Source organism: Chinchilla lanigera, unplaced genomic scaffold (assembly GCF_000276665.1).
Source record: "Chinchilla lanigera isolate Chin_1 unplaced genomic scaffold, ChiLan1.0 scaffold00018, whole genome shotgun sequence".
NCBI lineage: Eukaryota > Metazoa > Chordata > Mammalia > Rodentia > Chinchillidae > Chinchilla > Chinchilla lanigera.
Genome location: NW_004955419.1, coordinates 16,624,435 through 16,647,587, shown reverse-complemented (window position 1 = coordinate 16,647,587; position 23,153 = coordinate 16,624,435). Strand labels below are relative to the sequence as shown.

The window sequence follows — 23,153 nt, the reverse complement described above, 5'->3', positions numbered from 1 at the left end:
ACTTTGGGTGCTTGGAATTTTGTCTCAGCAACGAAAAAAGTAACTAAGATATACTGTATGAAGAAGCTTCACAGGCAGGGACTTTGGTGACAGTCCTCAAGTCTTTGGCTTGCTCCACTCTTACCATTTCTTTGAAAACCTTCCTTTCTTGTGCTACTTGTAAAACCATAGGACACTGGCTGTGTGACAGTTGTAAGAAGAAAGAATGTAGATGCTGGATATGGCTGCTCTTTTTAATGTTTCTCTGTGCAGTATTTAATTTTGGAACTTCTAGCCCTGCCTCTGGTACTGTCCATTTTCTTCTGGTCTCTCTAGGCTCCTGGGGATTTCACCATAGCACATTCTGCACTTTCTATAGCACCCCAAGTCAAGGCTGGAGATAAGCCAGCTGGCTACCTGCTTCTCTTGCAGGGTACTGGTGTGTTTTCAAAGTCCTGCACTCGTGGTTGGCATCTAGCCTCCACCCTGACTATCCCCAAGGTTGGCACCATGTCTTTGGCACTGTGTCTTGGCTCTTGAAATTTGAGGTTTGAATAACCTGTCCATTTAGTTTCCAGCAGGCCTTTCTTTGGCTTCTTCATCACAAGAATGTAAAAGGTACAGTTTATGATGGTATGCCTTCAAATTTCCTATAACTTCTGTGGTCTGTGGTTTGTGAAATAAAAAAAGAAACAAGAAACTGACCAGTCGATTAGAATTTAAATCAAGCAACACAATCAGGAACCAACACGAACAGGCAGTTTGCATACCTCTGCAAGAGCTCTCTGAACTGGACCACAAACCACTGGGTAGACACAGGAGGATGCTGCTTCCCACGAGGTCAAATCCAGGGTGACATCGGACCCCACAGGCTGCATTGAAGTGGTTGTTGCAAGTATTTTGGATAAAGTAACCATTTTCAGGAGGCTTCAGAGCAGGGCAGTGGACAACTAACATTTATAGAAATAAAATTAAAAAGCAAGGTCAGGCTTTGTCTGTGGAATGTTTTCTTTCTTTGCCTTGCTGAAGAGGTTATGCTTTACAGATTTCTCAATTCCCCACAGCTTTCCTATTTAACAGCATTTGAATTTCTAAGAGCAAGGTAGGAAGAACAACCCTTACATTTGACTCCTGTTAGGTTTTTTTTTTTTTTTTTTTTCAGATTAAAGTTTAAATACAGATTAAATATTTTTAAACTTTAAATTTTTTTTGCTATCTACATAGATATGAAATTTTCTAGTTTTATTGGGGAAGTGCTGCAGGGGATTGAACCCAGGACTTCACATATGCTAAATACTAAGCTATGCTCCAACCCCTATTTCTTGACCATCATTATTCATTAGGTATTTTCCTTCCTAATTAGGATGGTATGAAAGAAAGAACAGATAAAAGTAGCAAGGGGTATTTGTTACAATGCTCAAGAGCCACAGCTTCTTTTACACATTATATGATATTTAAATATATTCAATTTTTGACATGAATAATATTGGGACACTATTTAAACCTTTTAAAAATGAATTTGACTGTCATTGCTACCAACATAAGCTCCTTGGCTATTCAAATTTATTAATAGAATTATAATATCTCTCTTTCCATTCATTTTAGTACTAACCCTATTCTCACAATTAGATTACTCCTAGGGTTTCAGATCAATTTTTGCTTTGCAAAGATATGTATGTGATCAATGATAATAAATGTTAGGTAATAAAAGCAAATAACACCCCCCTACATGACTAGGGAAAGAAATATTAAAGATCATTCTAAATGAATTGAATGCAAATATCACTATTTCTGTCACAGAGATCAGCTTTTCTATTTCCTATCTGCAGTGGTGGGAGCCTTACCTTCACATGTCTGGCCAGATGCCTGGTATCCCTCCCTGCAGACGCAGTCTTCGGGGGACGTGCTTCCGGGTGGGGAGGTGTGGTTTTCATCAGGACAGGGGATGCATGTGCTGATACCTCCTGGAGAACCTTCAGGCTTGTATGTCCCTGATGGGCAAGCTGTGGGCAGATAGCCAGGGAGACCATGCTATATGGTACATCAATCAAGAGTTAACAAAATATTTGAAACTAACCAGAGGGAGAAAAACCAAACAATAGCTTTTCACAGAAATAACAGCATAAGGAATGCAAGAATAGACAATAACTTTTTTAAAAAACAGTGATGTAGTTTCTTACATGTGGGTTATGAAGGTCTCCTGTACCTGTCCCACAGTTAATTTGCATCACAATGCAACACAACACAACACAGCACAATATGACATGTCTGGGATGATTTGTGAGAAAATTCCAAATAGCAACATAAGTTAAGAGACCAGAAGGAATCAGTGATCTTCAACAGATTAAACAAATCTTGTTATAAATGGTATTCATCATATTTCATTGCTCCTAACCTGTAGCTCTACCTCCACCATCCAGACACACAGGCAAGCAGGGAGGCAGGCAGGCAGGCACTCACGCACGCAAGCACACAGGCCCGCATACTGCCCAGCAGAGGAGAGAGGAATCATGGTTGATATGCAAAAAGCACTTTGACCTTTTATTTCTGTTCAAAGCACTTGACAGAGGATGAGGAGAAAGGACAGGCTCATGGGAACTAATCCCACAGATGGGACCTACGCCTTTTGAAGAAAACAGAGATAAAGGCCCTGCATTTTCCAGTCTTCTGGGAAGAAAGATTAAAAGCAGAATCTAATTGACCTTGCTTTAACTCTTCCCTCCACATTGACACTGTGTCTTTGAATTTGTAACTTCATCCCTCTGAGGCTACACATCTATAAAATAACTCAAAAAATAAGAATTCTAATAATAAATGAAAGGACAAAAGGAGCTTGCCATATTCAGTTTTGCCAATTAAATGTAGCATAGTCCCAGGATGCATTTGTCTGTTTAAAAACCATAGCAACCAAGGAATGTCTACCTGCGTGGTAATAATTTATATAAATTGTCTCATTTAATCCTTACATGTTAATAAGTGTATTAAAAGTTATTAATATTATAGATATATGCACTAGTATTATTAGTATTATATCTGTCATGAGATGAGAAAAAGGATGTTTAGAGAGACATCACTTAATTAAAATAATTCAGTTAGAAGGTGACAGAGTTAGTATTTTTTAAACAGAAAAATATATTTATATAGCATTCATTAAGTTCCAACAACTGTTCTATGTATTTTATAAACATTATGTTTTTAAACTCCTTAAATTTCTATGAAGTGGCTAATAGTATTAATCTTATAAAGTAAGTAAGAGTACTAATCTCACTTTATAGATGAAAAAGCTAAAGTTCTAAATAACTTGCTGAAGTAGGTGTCAGGTGGGATTTGAACCCAGACAGCTCGGATCTAGAGGCCATGATCTTTCCCACGACATGAGTGTGTCTCTATTCCAAGTCTCTTGAATGCTGAAGCTAAACCAGCATAGCAGTATAAAAAATCATATTAAGAGATAAGACTTATGATATAATTATTAGAAAAAATAACCATGCTTCTAAAATTCTTGATTATGTTCAAAAACAAAAAGGTATCATATTTCTATGACATATAGTAGAAAATTAGAGATCTGGATTAATTTGAAGCTTAAAATGAGAAGCATATTTTAAAAATAGTAATAATGATATGTGATTATTATAGTTTGTGTCTAGCTGTCCTCCAAAAGCCTCATGCAGTCATAGGTGGGGCTTTCTCAGAGGTAGCTAGATCTAGTGTGTGTGATGCTGGGATTGATTCATAGTGCAATGCTAGGATCAAGGGTACTAGGATTAAGGGTGTGCTATCTGTCCTAAGTAGCCTGGATAAGATAGAAAGGACAGAAAGCTGTAGTTGCCCCTTGTTTGCTTTCCTGCCTTCTGCCCACCATGAACTGCTTCTTCTCTTCAATTCCTGTCTGCTATACACCCTGCCTTGAAGCCACCCAATTATGGACTGAGACCTCTACAAACTGTGAGATAAATAAACTTTTTCTCCTTTGACTTTAAATGTCAGGTATTTTGTCTCAGCAACAAGAAAAGTAACCAAAACAATGATTTATGAAAAATAATTCAGCATAAGGAATGAGAATATGCCTTTGAAGCACTATATTACTGAATATCAAATTATTACTGAATTATTCATACTGTTGAAAATTTCTTCCTATATATATTTCAGTAAATGTTTCATTAGAATTCTCAAGAAGGTGCAGAACAACATAGTCTCCTTTAAATAGAAGCCAGCATTTGTAGAAGAAAGTGACTGAGATAAATACAAAAATTGAAAAGAAAATTTTAATTATTACTGCAAAATTAAAAATGTCATTGGACAATAAAATAAAGCCACTTCCAGAACAATAGAACTAAGTAGACCTAGCAAGAGTAATAGTTCTAATATAAATACAAGACTATTTCTTAAATTTTAGTATAAAAATATTCACCAAATTCCAGGCAAAATTAATTAAAAAGGTACATCTGGGATAAAGGAAAAATATTACAAACTATAAGAAAGACAAACAAGATACTTTAACTGGAGAAATCAAAGCAATACTCCATTTCTCCTGTGTGAAAAACAAACATCAGAAAAAAAGGAGGAATAGATGCATAGCAATACAATAAAAGTATTATTAACCCAAAATATTCAAAATATTGGGCAAGACATTGGTACATGTGAGGAAAGAAATAATACATTGGAGAATGTGCACAGCTTTAGTAAAAAAAGACATACTTCATTTCATGAGAAAGAAATCAAAATAAAGAACACAAGAATGAGAAAAATGTTAATAAAATCCTAGATATTGAGAAACTTGTGGAACATACAGTAAATTTTAAGTATATTGTTAAAATAATTGTGAAGATTAAAACATATATAAAATAAAGTCCTTTTTAAAATAATTGTGAAGATTAAAACATATATAAAATAAAGTCCTTTTTTTTACAGAAAATGCATGCTCAAAGGAAGAAAATAATCTTTGTACAGTTTAATGAAGAAATGTTTAAAATATGAGAGAAACTAGGAAATAGAAAGAAGATAAATTTCTCATTTCTTTTCATATATACTAATGTAATAAAGTGGAAAGAAAATTTTAAATTCAAATTTCTACATAAAGTGCACATAATTAAAAATAGAGCAAAAGATGTAACCTCCACATCAATGGAGAAGAAAAACCACAAAGAAAATCTAAATAATAAAAAACATAGAAAAAAGAAATAGTAAGAAAGAATAAAAAACAAAGCTGCATAAAGAAGGGTAACAGAAGTAAAACCAATCATGTCAGTCACTGTAAATATTACAGAGTGAAATTAACTAGATTGGTAAGATGTAAACCTAAAACACATCAGACATATTGTTTAAAATATAATTGGATGTACAAAGACATATAAAATGTTTGAAAACATTTTGATGAATCAATTACTTTCTTAAGGAGAAACATAAAATATGTAAATAACTTTTTCTAGTACATGAGAATGGTATGAGTACTCTAATAGGAATATTGATAAAGAATAAGAAGTAGAAATTTCCTAAAGAAGAAATGTAAATGATCAGGAATAATAGGATAACTTATTTAACCTTACTCATAATAAATGAGTAAAATTTACTCTGGAAAAATAGGTTCTCTCCAACACCTTTGAGAGTGTGTGAAGCTTTTCTGCAGGATGATTTAAAGGTAGACACCAAAAGCCTCAACTAGAGCTTTCTCTTTAATGCAGCATTTTGCCTCTAAGAATCTGTCCCAAGTAAAAGTGAGCAAGTAAGCAAAAATATATGCATAAATGTTATTACTACTTGTACAACACTAATGATAATATTTAGAGACAGTCTGTCAAATTCTTTTGACCCATCCATCCAATGGAATGCTGGGATACTACCCATAAAAATGTAGTTCTTGACATCAGAGACATTCAAATTATGTAGTTAAGTGTGAAAATGTTAAAACTCATCTGAATTGCATGATCCTTTTTTTTAAGACAGGGTCTCACTATGTAGTCCAGGCTGGCGTTGAAGTCACTATGTAGCCTAGGCTGGCCTCAAACGCATGGCGATCCTCCTACCTCAACCTCTCAAGTCCTGGGATTACAGGTGTGCACCACCCTGCTTGGCTGTATGATCCTTTTTAACTTACAAATGCATAGATGAGACATGCAGGAAATGACCTGTAAGGTTATGTACACATGCTACATATTCAGGATACAATTTTGAGGCTTTCAAGTTTATTTTTCCTGGTTTACAATTTCTAATTTCATTACAATGAATAGGTATTACTTGGGTAGAAGCAAAAATAAATGCAATTATATAGAAAAGAGCCACTGCCTTCAACCTTAGATCTCATTTCATGAATACTCATTCTCTGATTTTGGAAACAGTCTTGATCCCTTATTCTTCCTCTTTTTTCTTCAATATCTAAATGAAAACCATGTCTTTTGGACCTAATTGCTTAAAAATGTCCTGACTTTCTTTTTTCCATCAGCATTCCTACAGTGTGACCTCCTCATTTCTCCTCTGCATTTTTACAAAGCCCTCTTTACTGGCTCCTCAATCTTTCTTGGTTCTACCTTTAACCCATTTTAGATGTTGCTGCCTGAACACTGTTCAAAAATGTCAATTCAGTTGAACCACTCTGTACCTAAACACTATATCAATAAGATAAAGCCCTCACTCTTTAGTCTGGAGTACAGTGACATCAGGGATCTCTGTCAGTTGCAATGAACCAACGAACTGCACACGCTAGTTAGAACATACCTCAGAATCAACCAGCACCTAGTGTTGTACTATAGTCCTTCCTTACTCCTACCGCATTTATCAGACTTGGGAGTTTGAGTAGCTTACTTAATTTCTCTGTAACTTTGTTTTCTCTGGTGCAATAGCAGTAGTATTTCCCTTACACATTTTTTTTTTTTGGTTAAGACTCACTGAAATAAATTGAGTAAAGCAATAATTCCTGGCATATAGTTTGGCATTCAGTAAATGTTAGAATAATGTCCCCAACCCTTCATTTTCTCAGTCATAAAATAGAAATGATACTTTTCATAGCTTTGTTGTGCCGGATAGATGCTCTGGCCCTTGGTAAATATTACTTCCCTATTTCCCTTTCCTAGCCTCCACTTGGCTTCTAGCCTCCAGTTGGCTTCTGCTTTTGCATATGTTTTCCTGTCTCTTAGTGAACCACAAACATCCTTAAAAAATCCAACTTTCCCTTTGAAGCTTCCTCACTTCTCCAGACAAATTGTCTTGCCTATCCCTCTGGGCCACCCAGAACACATCACCCTTACCTCTGCTCTGGCAGAGAACTCTGTATCTGGCACTGTAAGTAATATGGACTAGTCTTATTCTCTCTTGGGCAACATGCTTCGTACTTGAAGAAAGCCTTCCAATTATTTGAGGTGGCCATTGTCTGTATCACTGCCTGAGCAGGGAGTCATTCAATCAAAGGAGGGCCAGAGAAAACAAGCTGTATTGGCGGAGGAGAGCTTGGAGTACTAAAGTCAGGAAGGGTAACAATAGGACAAGGTGAGAGATCATTAGATTTGGAGTCTAGACCCCTAAGACTTGGATCTTCCACTAACAAGCTTTGGGTTCACTGGCAAGTGATTTTCTTTTCTTTTTATACAACATACAGAAGTTACAACTAATAACATCTCTGATCTTTCCAAAAAACTAACATTTGATGTTTCTATCAATAGACTAATACCAAAAAGTAATTTAAAGAAATTTTTAATATGGGTAGTCAGATTCCTGCTATAGATTTTACAATTTATTTTAAAAATAATATTACTTGAAAAGGAAGTAATTTCATATGTTTATGCTCCAAAATCTTTTGAATAATGAAGGGTTTCCAGGATTGGAGAACAGTTTTTTGGATAAAAATATCCAAAAGTACGTTTGGAAATGTATTGTGAAACCCGTAACACTAATGGGAAACAGACTTTAGGAGAACCATTTAAAGGCATTGCACAATTCTGGTGGGAGATGTGTAATCCACTTCTGTGATTCCCAAGTGGGAAAATTCCTCTTCCAAAACTGAGCAAAAGTTGAAGAGATAAAATAAATCTGAAGTTTGAACACGTTTCACAAGTCTTGGCTACAGGGCTATTGCACTTTTTTTCCTTAATGAGATGTTTCCTTCCTGGAAGTGTATCAAATAATATTTCTTAATTGCTCTTTCTGTTGTTGTTAACATAAACTTACTTTCTCTTTTCAGAAATACATTGGCCGTATCAGCTACTATTACTGGAAGCGTGACTCCTGACGCTATCATGTTGTGCTAGCATTCAATTTTTTTCGGCTGACAGTGCAATTTTTTGAGGAAGAGAAAATACCAACAGGTCTGGAATTTGTAAAACACAGAAAGTCTCCATTCCCTTTAGTCTATCTGGCCCATTAAATATCAGTTTCTTAGAAAACTTAAGTCGTAATTAAAATGTTACTATCCATAACATGTATTATACAGTGACTTACATTTTGTACAATTCCTCCTTATACATAAGTTTAGTTTTTTAAAACTCTGATAAAAAATGAAAGCCTTTACTCTATCCACAATTCATCTCAAAGGCTAATGGTAATTTTAAAGGGTATAGTGTCAGGGCAGTTGAATGTGCTGCATTTGACTGCAGACTGCGTAACACTGAGGGTGCCCATTCATGTGCATTATGATGGCAGCCTGTGGAATTGAGCGACTCCAAAATCCTCATTTCTGTTCTCTCTGGGTTGGGCACCAGAAAAGTATGTAGGTTTTCAGAGAAAGGGTCTTTATTATTACAATTTCATGCTTCCTTTCAGTTTTGTGGATCTGATATGAATACAGGATGTGTTCCTACAGATGTTTTTGCTAGGACTTTGAGCTCCAGGACTCAATGACTTAGAAGAGAATCAGCTTCCCCTAGGCTGAGCCAGTGTCTTCACACACATTAGACAGGAACCTATGCGTGTGGACAGGAACTTTGTTTTGGTTAGGCAGCAATTATCCTTTTTACTTTCATCAGTGAATTAGAAGAGGAGACTTTCCCCTTCTCCGAACTCTGCGTGCCCCGAAATCAGCACGGCCTGGTTGTTGATCAGAACCTATGAGCTCACGCACATTAGCACCCTGCCACGCTCTCTCTGATTGGTCAGTTCATTTGGCTGCAGTACAGAGTATTTGCACAAAACTGTAAATTTGAGCCTGGTGTGGTGCCATAAAAACAAATGGCACCTTCACTGCAGGATGCCATGTTGCGAATATAAGCATCTGCTCAGACTTGTCAGGAGATTAGTGCTGGATCACGACAAGTTTATCAAAAACCAAAACCCTCAAAGGACTGCGTATAAAATAGAGCAAATCACCAGAGAACATTGCATATACTCCCATACAGATTCACATGGAAATACAACCTGGCTGAATATAGAATATGTAGGTGAAGACCTTCCTGTATTCTTAATTTTTTAAGGAATTTAGAGTTCGGATGAAAACTGTGAGCTAATCCTGAGTTTTATAACTACAACTTTGTGGGCTTGCTCCTTTAGGAGCTGCCCTCTGAAGAGTTTTAGAATTACCTCCAACTCTATTATTCCCTTCCAAAAATAGCTAATAATTCAGAATCATATAAAGAAATAAAAATACATAAGCTAAATTAGTTTGGTTTAGTTATTCTTTTAATGTTTGATGTGTAGGTTGATTCTAATTTTTCTATAACCTTAAACAATCTTTTTAAAACATCTTCTTTCCTTAAATCTTTAGTTAAGATTTTGTCTTAGGCAAAATAATATTAATTGTTTTAACTCACAAAGCCTATGTATTCTCATTATCAGTATTGGAAGTGCAAAACTTAATTGTACTCTTTTTTGCCATCAAGTATTAATAGTTTTAAAAATCACCAATGAGTCACTTAAATGTAAAGGCCTGTGGATTTCAGTGCAACAGGGTTTAAATTTGAACCTAGATTTGCTTTGTCTGGGGAGTCACACATTCCTAGGTTCAGTGAAAGACCATTTGCTTGAAGAATTTAGCCTTCTGGAAGAAAACTCCACCTATAGCAAGAATAAGGTTCAAAATATTACAACTTGGCATGGACTGATTGTTGATCAGTGAGAACACACAGTATAGAAGCAAAGCAGGTTCTGCATACTGGCTTATCTGCTAGATGTTCCCCGTATAGATGCTGGATTGTGGGAAAGTACAATACCCCTATACAGGGGTCCTATGAGTAAAAGATCACTCAAGGGACCTGGAACAGTAGGTTTTCCAACCAGTGCATAAACATTTCAGTGTTTTAATAGCTTTTACAACTGTACTGCTGCATACCTACTGAACATTAGCCTGTTCTAAGGAAATTGGCATATGTCAGACCTAGTAACACTTGACCTTACCAGCTGGAATGGAAAAAAAAAGACTCCGAGTGTAGTTTGGTGCCTGTCAAATTTGTTTTTCACTGGGTGGGGGGCCTATGAAGAGTGACAGGTTACAAGTAAAATCTCAGGCCGTAGCTGCCTACTATGTTTTCTTTCTTCCTTGCCTCTGTCTCTCATTCAACAAGACATTGTGGTCTCTGGTAATTTGGAAATGTAGATTACATCAATTTCTGTTCTTGATTTCCATTATGATCACACTAAATTAGGACCTTATTAGTTTATTCCTTGTTTGATTCTACAACTTTTCTATGTACTACTATTTTATATTGTTTCACATTCAGGTACAAAATTAATACGCTTAACACATTTCCTTATTATTCTATTTTTCTGCCCAAAAGTCTCTGTTGCAACACCACTGCCAATTGAACAATGACCATCTCTGTGACCTGGAAGTCAAATCTCAATACAAGCCACTTTTCCATTTCATTTTTCTTGCCTCATATCCCATTATATCTATAGATTAGGCTACCTTCCCATCTAGATAAGCTACCGCATGTCCCTATTAAGGTTTGGACTTCTTAATCTTTATAATAATCTCCCCAGTCTCTAAGGGTCCAAGTGTTGTCATTGAAACCCAATTCAAGTCCTACCACTTTCAGAACTAAAAATAAGCATTTTATAAAAATTCCTACACCATTTATATCACATCACATATATCATGTTAATTTTGTTTCTATTTAAACCCAGTTGCTCTAAACTGGATTAATCATAATTTTTGGTTCATGACACACATTGTGACTTGTTTATAGCAATTAAAGCTCTATTTCATAATAAGATACTTAAAGAAAAGTATTGTACAACAATCTCATACTCCAGTATAGCTAAAGATATAGTCAGTAAAGAGTTAAGGAGTTAATGGACAGATTTAAATGATTTTCTTCTGTGGTATCCATAAGATGTGATTCAGACTGATCTGATTTGCCTGACACTCATTTTGATGATTTGTGTGGTGTATTCTACCCCATTTTGAAGTACTCTAGTCATGTAACAGTTGTTTTCTTTTCGTAGACCCATTTTAATATACCTGTTCAATATATCTTTTGAATAATATGTGTATGCATAAAATTAAGTATTTTTTGGGTATTGCAATGGTTTCATCACATTAAATTTCACCATGTCACTGCCTTTTCCCCATTTCACCCACTAAAATGGGGCATGGTACAAAGGATTGAGTGTAAGAGTAAGAAATTTGCAAATTATTCCTGGCTCTGATGCTGTGTGCTCCTAAGTTATGTAACTAATTGGAGAACTGGTTTTTCCATTACTACTGCATGGGCGACCATGTGCATAGCCGAACTGTAAAAGTAAAATTCCATGACCCTTGTTAGGGATGAAAAGGATAAAACAGGTAAAGGGATAATGAAGATAAAGCAAAGGACAACCTTTGCCAGTTTTAGCCTTAAACAAACACAGGAAAAGTACCGCGTAGCATCATTCATCGTTGTGACCAAAAACTGGAGAAAACAATTTAAAGGAAGAAAGGTTTATTTGATTCTTGCTTTCAGGGTCTCAGAGCATGATTGGGTGGCTCCATTGTTTTTAGGCTTGTGGCAAAGCCCAAATACCAAGGTGGAAAGGCACAGTGGAGCAAAGCTGCTCACCTCATGGCAGCTAGGAAGCTAAGAGAAAGGGAAAGACCAGAGAGTAAGAGGCTGGGAACCAGGGGGAGTCCTAAGGTCACACCCCATGATCTACTCCATTCCTACCTCCTGCTTATCTCTCCTCCCAGTATTGCCACAAATTATGATCTCATCAATGGAGTAATCCTCTCCCTGAAGTTAGAACCTGAATGATCCAATTACATCCCAGAAGCCCATCAGCTGGTAAGCAAGCTTCTAGTGCATGAGTACTGAGGGACATTTCAAATCCAAGACATCACACACGACAATACAGGACAGGGCCGTCATCCAGACTGGAGAAAGTGGTAGGGTGGTTGAGTAAGCTTTGCTGGTCAAAGTGATTTCAAAGAAGAGACAAACCATGAGTAGACACGAGAGGAGGAGTAGAAGCAGGGTGAAAGCATTACAGAATCAGGAACCATCATAGGCACTAAGGACATGGTAGACTTGAAAAAAAAGGAGGGCACAGAAGGGTGAGGCTAGAAAGGTAAGGGGGTATGAGAAACATCAAGGTTGGGGAAGTTACATTCAAAAGTTTTTCATAGAGACAACGGGGAACAATGACAATGTTTTAAATTACGGAGTGGAATAAAATCACTCTGGATGCAGTTTGAAGAATGCTCTTGGAGGACAACAACATTTCATTCTCAAACGCACAGTGTTATTTACTCACGTCCATGGATTTCTGTACATAAGGATAATCTAAGAACTTTAATGTGTTTAATTTTTCCTTCATTGATTTTGTTTTATGATTGTTTGTAAGACATTTAGTCTTTTCATTGTTAACCAGTAACCATTTTTTTTTCCCAGATCACTTTGGTTTCAGCAGAAAAAAAGTCATTATCCAGTATGAAATACAGGAAAAAATAACATCTTTATACTTCTACTGTGGGTGTCCCAAATTAAGCCAACCCGTAAAAAGTATAGCCTGTTGGGCTGATATAATGAAAGTGGAAAAATCTGTCAACAGAAAGGAAATAATACACTTAACAAGCATTTATTTCTTGGAAGATCTACTTTTCCTTAATTCTCCTACTAAGCACATAAAAATCCTTGGTATTATGCATGAAATAAACATAAAATGACACTGATGCATAGAATAAGAAGCAAGACCAGGCAGGAAACTCAAGATTCGTAAAGAAACATGCAGGAGGCCTCCTTGGGTTTTCTCTTTCCTGATGTATTCCACACTTGAAGTTGAAAAAGCTTGCAACCCATAAACATCAACGGGAACTGGCAAAGATAAAACAATACGCTCAACAAAATGTGCTCTCTCTAGTCAAAGGATGGGGAAAAGAGAAGCCCACGAAGATATGACACTTTTGGACAACAATACTCTACTTTTCTACTTTATCCAAGTACTACACACACACAAAAAAAACTGTACCCCATGTCCAGTTACAATAGCAAAAGCCAAGTGAGAATCTGGATTTCCACTCTTGCAAGGCTTTTCTAGCAAGGTAGCCCGAGATTTCTGCAAGAGTGTTACCAGAGAAGGTGAAGTAGGGAGCTGAGTCCCAATGGAGACCACAGAGGAAAGGCTGTACCTTACTTCCACCATTTGTTCAGAAGTAAGGAAGGGCCCTTTCCCATCCTCCTTGGTGTTCAAGGAGGTTTAGTGAAGAATCAGGACATTCACTAACACTAAGCAGTAAAGAGGTCAATGTACTGTTAGAAGGAGCAATAGTAAGGAACGCCTATACCTCCCAAACAGGTTTACATCTGCAGAGGCCTAGTGAGCAACCAAACTTCTGTGTCCTCCCAGCAGTAATGAGGTCCGTCATCCAATAGCGTCAGCAGAGATAAAATGAGGAACTTGCATTTCTATTATCACCTGGATAGAACAGGGGGTGCTCTCAATTCTCCTTCCCTTGGTGGTGTGGTGTCACATTAAACCTGCTAAAAATGAAGGGTTAAATGAGACCCAGACCCATGAAATATAACATAAAAATGTCCAGATTTCTGTCGGAAATTATAGGTCATGCCATGAGCCAGGAAAATCCTAAGTAAATGAAAAAAAGCCATGAATAAGATACCCAAACAAAGATGATAAAGATATTAGAATTACTGTATCTGACAATGAAAAATGTTTCAAGGTACATTGCAAATACTTTTGAAACAAATAAAAAAATTTAAAAGTATAAAGAAAAACAAAAAAGATATTTTAGAACTGAATAAAAGGTAATTACTGAAAAAAGCACTACCTCCTCCCAAAATTAGATGAGTACAACAGAAGAATACAGGAACAGAAGGAGAAAATATCAGTGAACTGAAAGATAGAATGATAGTAATGATCAGATCTGAACAACATGGAGAAAATAGATTAAAATAAATAAACAGAACCTCAGAAATATGGGGGAGTATTACAAGAGATTTAAATGCACAACACCAGAAATTGAAAAGGAAAGGAAAAAGGTAAGGAAAGTACTTGAAGAAATATGACTGAATTTAGCCCAATATCGACAGGAGATATAAATCTACAAATTCAAGTAGCTAAGTGAACCTCAAAATGTATTTGATCTAAAGAAATTCATGCCAAAATAAACGACAATTAAACTTTTGAAAGCTAAAGGCAAAGAAAAAGATCTGGAAATCAGCCAGAGAAAAATACAGGCTTAACTACAAGGAAAAAAAAAAAAACCCAACTAGAAAACTATAGAGGAAAAATTATAGGCGAGAAATTGTTTCTCAGGAAAAACTATGGAGGCCAGAAGCAACAATATGTTTTTCATCTCCTAAAAGAAAAGAGCTGTCAACCCAGAATCCTCTACACAGTAACAATGCCTATCCGGGATGGGGAATCAAGACACAACTAAATAAGAGAAAACAAAGAATTTTCCACTGAAGATCTACCCTAAAAGAATTGTTTAAGGAAGTTCTCAAAACAGAATAAAAATATTAAAATAAAACACCTTGAGATATCCAGAAGGAAGGAAAAGCATGATAAATAAAAATATGAGTAAACACAATATATTTTGCCCTTCCTCCTGCATGTTCTGTATTATATGTCATGTTCGAAGTAAAACTCTCTAATATGGTTCTAAATATATGTAAATAAAATATTTATGACAGTCATATTGTAAATGGGAAGGGGAAAGAGATGTAAGATTTCTATACTTTGCTGTAAGTGTAAAATGATATCACCAGTAGATTGAGTCATATATATGTATATAAACATATATGTGTATATATGTATACTATATATACATACATACATAGTCAAAATCTATACATAAGTCAAAATAAAATTCTAAAAAGTTTTCAAGTCATCCACAGGAAAGCAAAAAAGGCAGACAAAGAAAAACAAAATTCAAAGCTAACAGACAGAAAACAAAAACAATTAAATGGCACCCTTACAGCCCAACATATCAATAATTACATTAAATATAATCTAAATACATAAAAGAGAATGGCAAAATGGAATTTCAAAATGATCAAGTACATATATGATGCCTATAAGAAACTCATTTCAATTCTAATAATATATGAAGATAGAAATCAAAATGATGAAAGAAGATATATTTTGGAAATAGAAAGCAGGAATGGTTAAGTTAATGCTTAATAAAATGCATTGAAAAGGAAATTTATAACACAAAACATATGCATTAAAAAAGAGAAAAAGTCTCATCCCCTATCTAATTATACCTTAAGAATCTTGAAAAAAACAGCAAAATAAATGCAATTACACAGAAGAAAGGAAAAAAATATAAGAATAGGAATCAATAAAATTAAAAACAAGACAAAAATTAATGAAATAAAGGATTTGAAAAAAAGCAATACAATTAACAAATCTCAAGAAAGATTGATATAGAACAAAAGAGAGAAGACACAAATTATCAATATCAGGAATGAAGTGGACCACTAGACATGATAAACATAATAGTTTTACATATACATTTGACAAACAGACCAATTTGCCTCAAAATACAAACTACCATAGTCTATTTAATATGAAATACAGCAAAATTTTGGGTTGCAAGTAACTTATTTTGCTAGTGTTTCACAAGATGAGCAAGCATTTCTAATACATTTTAACTTGATAAACGAATATGTCTTGCAACATGATTAGCAGGTGATGCTGAATGTCACATAATCACAACTGAACTAACGGTTCTTCTCTCTCTCTTCCTTTTCCTCTCCCTTCTCTCTCTCTGTCTCTCTCTCATTGTGGGTGATCGTCTTCCAACAGCAAAAGGTTATAAAGGAGAGCTCTTCTGCACAGGAGGAATACCTCACTTCAAATAAGATTATGGAGATGTGTAAAATGTGGGAAACAGTGCAAAATTTTGTAGGAAATACCATCTGAATAAGCCCGTAGCAGCCCAATAGATGAATCTGTTTAATGACAATGCAATGTCACATTTCTGCAAAATCCTCAAAAGGAGGCAAAAGCAAGTCTCATTGGATAGGTTCTTTGTTATAAGGTGCATGGAAATAAAAATATTTCACTCAGTCAATAGATATCAGTGATTCTGTTAGTGATAGGGAAAGTTGTCCTACACAGTAACCCAGCTCTCTCGTCTCTCTCACACCAGCCATGAAGGTTTTCAAAGGCAAGTGCAGATTAACTTATTTTTCCTTATATACTGTATTTTCTTTATTATTTTGTAATATATTACAGTATTGTAATCATTTTATATGAATAAAATGTGGAATGAATCATTTGAATTTCCACTATCTTTTATGGGGAACTTCACTTTGATATACAAGTGCTTTGGATTACAAGCATATTCCCTGAACAAATTATGCTTGCAAACCAAGGTTTTGCTATGCATACTGTAATTTGAATAGCTCTAACACAATTTATTTCATAGTTGAAAAATCTCCTGCCTCATAGGAGAAATCTAGGTACCAGATATCTTACTAGACAGTTTTAACAATATTTACCAATACCTACAAAAACTTCACATAACTTTTACATAATTTCTTCTAAGAAACAGAAGAGAGAATATATTGCAATTCATTTTATCCCAGTATACCCTTATATCTAAGCAAGATGCAGGAACCAGGTGTGGTGATGCATGCCTGTAATCCCAGTGCTTGGGAAGCTGAGTCAAGAGGATCTCCATGAGTTCAAGGCCAGCCTGAACTATGTAGTGAGATCCTGTCTCAAAAAAAAAAAAAAAAAAAAAGGAGAGAAAAGATTCAGAATTCACTGACAGACAGATGGTAGAAGGTTGATAAATTGACACATACATACATACAGGCAAATATCAAATCAAACTGAACCACTATCACCACCACAATAATAGCAACAAAAACAACCCAAACCTATAAACCAATACCTCTCAGAAATATAGACACAAACATTCTTAGAAAAATATTAGTAAATGAAATTTAGCAACATATAAAATAACTTATACATTGTTACCCAATAATATTTATCCCAAGGATACAATGCTAGCTCAATATTTGGAAGTTATTAAACGTAAGCTATCACATTAATAGGTTAATAGTGAAAATTCACAGGTTATGTCAATTGATGCACAAAAGGTCCTACAATAAAATTCATTGGTGATAAACACTCAGAAGAGGAGAAGTGCAGAGGATTTTTTTAAGAAATTGATTCTCAAACCATACAAATAACTTTATACTTAAGATGAAAGACTAAACATTTTTTATTTAAGACTAGAAAAAAGCAGTTCTTATTCAACACAGTGCTGGGAGTTCAGGCCAGTATGGCAGGGCAAGAAAATGAAAGGGAAGCCATGCAGATTAGAAAGGAAGACATACAACTCTATTTGTAAATTACACAATTCTCCTTAGAAAAGGCCAACGGATTTGCCAAAAACAAAAAAAAAGTGAAAGCCCTTCCCTTAGAACTAATAGATGAATTAAGTAAGGTTGCAAAGTACAATGAAAAAAATCAATTGCATTTCAATATACCAGTAAAGAACAGAAGGACGTTGAAAGTTAAAATACATTTAAAATTATTTATTGTTGCTCAAAGTAATAAAAAACTTAAGCATAAATCTAAAACGTATATGCAGAACTTGTATAAAAAACAGTATTATACTAAGGGAAGAAATAAAAGAATATTTTAAGCAGACATCATGTTCATAAATTGCAAGTTGTAACACAGTAAAAATGCTAGTTCTCACCAAACTGAGATACAGATATGACATAATTCTTATGAGTTATAGCAAGATTATTTTGATGGTGTAGACAGTATTAGTCTAAAATTTATATTAAAAGGCAAAAGAACTAGAATAGCTACACCAGTTTTGATAAAGAATGAAATGGAAGTGATTTCAAGACTTACTGTGTAGCTGTAAGTAATCACAGCTAAATAATCAAACCACATGGTATTAATGGATAAGTGGAACAAAAATACAACCCTGAAATAGACTTATTTAATGAGTCAATTGATTTTCAAAAAAGATGCAAAAGCATTCAGTAGAAGAAAGATAGCCTTTTCAAGAAAGAGGAAAAACTAGACATCCATGTGTACAAAAATTAAGTTTGACCTAAATCTCACACTTTATACAAAAATTATAATGTATCATAAATTTATATATAAATGCAAAACTGTGATAGGCATAGGATAAGATTTTCCTGAGACAGGATGAGGCAACAAATTAGACTTGATACTAAAAGCACAATCCACAGAAGGAAAATTTGATAAATAATTAAAGAGCATTTACGTTAAAGCAACACTCTTAAGGGAATTTAAAAAAAGACAAACTACAGAATAAAGGAAAAAAGTTGAAAGTCGTATGTCTGATACAAGACCAGTAAATAGAATGCATGGAGAATTCCCATAAATAAAAATAAAGAAACCAACAAATGAATTAGAATACAGACAAACAGCTGAGGAAACTGAAGAAGATGCACAGGCTATGAATAAGAATATGAAAAGATGTTCAAAATCACCATTCACCAGAGACAGGCAAATTAAAAATCAAATAGGATATCCTAATACAGTTATTCAAAATGACCATAATAAAATAATGACAACAGCATAAGCTAACAGAGAAGACAAGCAGAGAAATTGAATAACTCATATATTTCTTTGGATGGAAAGGGAAAGATTTGAGCCACTTTGGAAAACATTTTTTCAGTTTCTGTCATGACTAGGCATGCAATTACTGTAACAACCTACAGTGTCACTGGTGGACATTTAGTCTAGTGAAAATAAAGCCCCTTTCACAGAAAAACCGATATGTAAATGTGTATAACAACTTTTTTTACAAAAGGTCAAAACTGGAGACAATCCAGATGTCTTTCAACAGGCAAATGGCTAAATTGCAGTGCATCTGTATTATGAAATATGATTCAGCAATGAAAAGGAATAAGTACTGACACATGCAATATCTTAGGAAACTCTCCAGAGAACTGTACCAAATGAAAAAACCCTGTCTCATACTGTTATAGTCCCTGTTCCATGTGCTTTACATTATTAAAATGAAAAGCATATGGAAACGGAGAACAGATTGGTGTTTGGGGCAGGCTAGAAATAAGAGGAAAGTATCTGTTGCTCTAAAAGAGCAACAGAAATGACCCTGGTAGGGGTGAGGATATTCTGTATCAGTGTCAATGTCCTTGTTACCATAGCATAGGTAGATTTGCAAGATGTTACCAGTGGAGAAACCTGGAAAAGAATAAAAGTGCTTTCTGACATTTGTTTTTCAAAACTTCATGTGAATTTATAGTTATTGCAAGAGAGAAAGTATAATGGAAAAAAAAATTTAAACAATACCAAATAGAGAAACAAAATTTCAAAGTACATCCAGAAATATACAAGGTAGAGAAATCGCTTTTTTGAGACTAGTGAATTCCAGTCACTACAGAGGAACTGTCACTGCTTTGTAGACACCACGATACATGGGAGAGGACAATGATGAAAAGTGTACATAAATATTATGACTGGAATGGGCAGTTTATAAAGTGGCATTCTTGTTCACATAATGTATGTTTTAATAAGAATTTATAATGCCTTGAGAGGCGCACAATTTTCTTTCCAGTTATTTTAAGGAAATATCTCTTTTATGTGTTTCTGTATAGAAATATTGATTTAAAATAATTTTCTTACTATCTTACAAACCTGTTCCGTTTGTGCCAGTGGTTTTCAGCTGAGTCCTTTGGATCTTCTAGGTGAACAATAACATGGCATGCATGTAGTAAAGACTCTTTTAAACATAAAGTAGCTTCATTTTATTAATTTTTATGGTTTTTCCTTAACATTTTCACTTTTGATGTGTACTTTTCCTTGAAAATTGTTCTGGAGTTCCTGATCTATTTTCATATTACTGCTTCCATATTTCAAGAAGATTTGCAAGCCTCAAGTGTTAACAGAAAATTCCCAACAGTTAACATGATGCAATGTATAGTAATAATGGTTTGCTTTATATGTTTGTCAATGATTGCTTAAGCAGTAAAAATCCACAATACCTTGAAATGCTGTGTCTTACACTGTTAAACGAAGTAAAACACTACCTTGAACCACCTGTACGTGCAAATAGCTTTATGTGTGTGTACACACACAAACACACTATCGTGGTTTTAGTTATAAATTGGGAAATAATCTCAGTAACTAGATAACATAAAAGAGATAAATGTGTGATTAGCTACTTCCTACTGTTGAACTGGGCCTTCCAGATGGCTCACTTTGATACTAAGCCAGTGTTTCTCAGGGTCAGTAGAGTTGTTCACCTTTGCTTCTCTATAAAAGGAATGGAAAATTCCCAGGAAGTTGAGAACCAAGCAGTGTCTCCATATGCTCTGCTCTTGTGTCTAAACATGCAACACATTTTATTTATTTACTCATCCATTCATTCACCAAAAAACTTATTAATGCTCACTCCAATCTATGAGCTGTGCAGTAGAGGCTAGAAAAAAAGTAACTGTGATTTAAAGGAATTCTTGGAATATTAGAGAAGAGAAACCTATCAAAAATTCTAATGATACATAGTAACTGTGAACAGAGAGAAGATATACAGGAGAACTGAAATATCTAGCTCTACCTGTGCCATGGTGACCAACTGATGGCTGAGAGTGAAGTTTCCATTGGAGAAGTGCATTTGGTGTGAATCTTGAAGGCCTGGTAAAAACTGGACATACAGAGAAGACATACGAGTTTCTGGGAAAAAGGAATAAAGCTGCAGTTGCATTTATCCATGAAAAAGTAGTGGAAGTGTCTAAGCAGCTGCAAGAGCCCTAGAGTGGCTGGAGTAGAAGGTGGTGCAATGGTTATACTCAAGAACAATTCAACTCTAGTAGAATCACATGATGTTGTTTCTTTTCAAACTTTTTTTTAAAAAGATGCAGTATTATTGCTTGCATCTCACTTTACTACATGAATCTAATCTGTCCAATGCAGAACTGGGCTTTGCAATTGACATTTGAAACTTACTGGGGGTTGCGAGGTATGTTGTGGGATGTCCTGCAGCATCCCTGGCCACCATTCACTAGATACCAGTAGCACTTTTGGCTATAACAAGCAAAACTATCACTAGATATTGTTAAATGTCCCCCGATGGGTAAAATTATTCCTTGTTGAGAACCATCGCTCATAAGTGAAAGAACATTAATCAAGTACTTACTATATTCCAGACAATTTAGTAAGCTTTTACACATATTTCATTTTTGACAGTCTTTCTATTATTGACTCTGTTTCATAGCCTAGGAAACTAAGGTACATTGAAGGAAAAAATTGCCTAGCAAAAAAAATGAGTAAATGAACTAGGATTCCTAACAGTAGTTGCTACCAATACCTATGTATGAACACAAAGTTGCATATGAACTGAATCGTATATGTTTTAGCATTATTGGCACTTAGCATATTACAAGGGACATGATGATTTCAGTGAGTTTGGGATGGTCAGTCATAGCCTGATTCTTTCTAGTTTGAGCTATCATGTTGAAGTGGTGAATACTGGCTGTCATTCAAACTCAGCTAAACATCTAACATGTAATGAATTTCAGCTCCAAGTAGACCCAGTGAAAGCAAACACCAGGGATACTAAGCTGCAACTTAGAAGCAACCATTTATTTTACATGTAATCTGGAAAGAGTGGCAAAATACTTCTGGATCATTGATTTGATGGATCATGGCTGTGTAATGCGTGGTATGGATGGATTGGAAGGAATAGTGTGAACTCTGGAGTCAGACAGCTCAGGGTGTACATGCTAACTCCACCTCTTCACCACTGAGTAACAGTGGGAAAATCTGAATTATTTAAACTTTCGTTTGCAAAGGAAGAATTTAAGTAGACAAATACTTTGCCAGTAGCATATGGATGTGGCATGGATCATTTTAAGAGACCCTATTTTGAGAACTTCAAGATTCATATATAACTAAAGTGATAATGTGCCTGAGAAATTGTCTATGGGATCTTTTGACAACTGCCTGCCTTTATTTTTCAAAAGAAATGTGTACTTCTTGAATTATTTAAGACTTACTCAATAGTACTGCCCCAAAATGAAAATCTTGCAGCATCATTCAAGATCTTGATATCCTTAAACCTTATTTTATCCAAGGCACTACAAGCAGAGTCTCGAAGAAGCTTTTCTTATGTAGGAACAATGTCATACAGCAGCTCTCTAGAACTTATATAACTGAAATAAGCAGGTAGGCTTCCAATAAGTCTTAGTAAAATCCTTTTAGGTGGCTTCCCAGAAACAGAGACATTGAATAATGATAATGATTGGGTAACAACTGGTTTTGAAAGTCAGAAGTTTCCCAATTCTTCAATTTCATCAAATTTGAAAAAGGACCCAAGGCGATTGCCAGCTAATAGATCATTTAAAATACTTTTCTGATGACAGATAACTGAGGTTATTTTTGGCATGTAACTAAGGAGAAACTCCAACAATTGAGTGACATTAACTTAACACAACTCTGGTATGTCCCATTTCTATATTTATATGAAGAACGTTTTCAGCACTAAAATCTGTAACAGTAAGAGAGAAATTGATGCCATATGGTCTCTTACTCTAAGAAGAATCATTTAAATCCATGAATATATGCACTAATGATCCATCTCATTAAAAGATGAGTTTCCAAAAGTAATATGTATCAAAATATATACCATACTTAGTTAGACCTAGTGGTAAATACTAGTAATCCCAGTACCCTGGGAGGCTAAAATAGGAGGACAACAAATTCAAGTCCAGCTTGGGCAATTTAGTGATTTAACAAGATCCAGTCTCAAAAAAACCCAAGAAAGTGGTAGGGAGACATAGGATGGATATATATAT

The 23,153-nt window shown here is 35.1% G+C and overlaps 1 protein-coding gene and 1 long non-coding RNA gene across 2 annotated transcripts in view; one reads left to right on the top strand and one right to left on the bottom strand.

The window, feature by feature from the left end:
• Positions 1-8,229, top strand: part of LOC102014783 — a 31,893-nt gene extending 23,664 nt beyond the window's left edge. The window contains exon 3 of the long non-coding RNA XR_260635.1: positions 8,150-8,229. This is a non-coding gene — a long non-coding RNA (uncharacterized LOC102014783). The remainder of the gene's footprint in view (positions 1-8,149) is intronic.
• Positions 1-23,153, bottom strand: part of Svep1 (sushi, von Willebrand factor type A, EGF and pentraxin domain containing 1) — a 183,615-nt gene that overhangs the window by 125,838 nt on the left and 34,624 nt on the right. Inside the window, exons 4-5 of the mRNA XM_005382738.2 lie at positions 1,824-1,982; positions 750-929 (exon numbers count right to left, since the gene is read on the bottom strand). Of these exons, the coding sequence (XP_005382795.1) occupies positions 750-929; positions 1,824-1,982 (339 nt within the window). The remainder of the gene's footprint in view (positions 1-749; positions 930-1,823; positions 1,983-23,153) is intronic.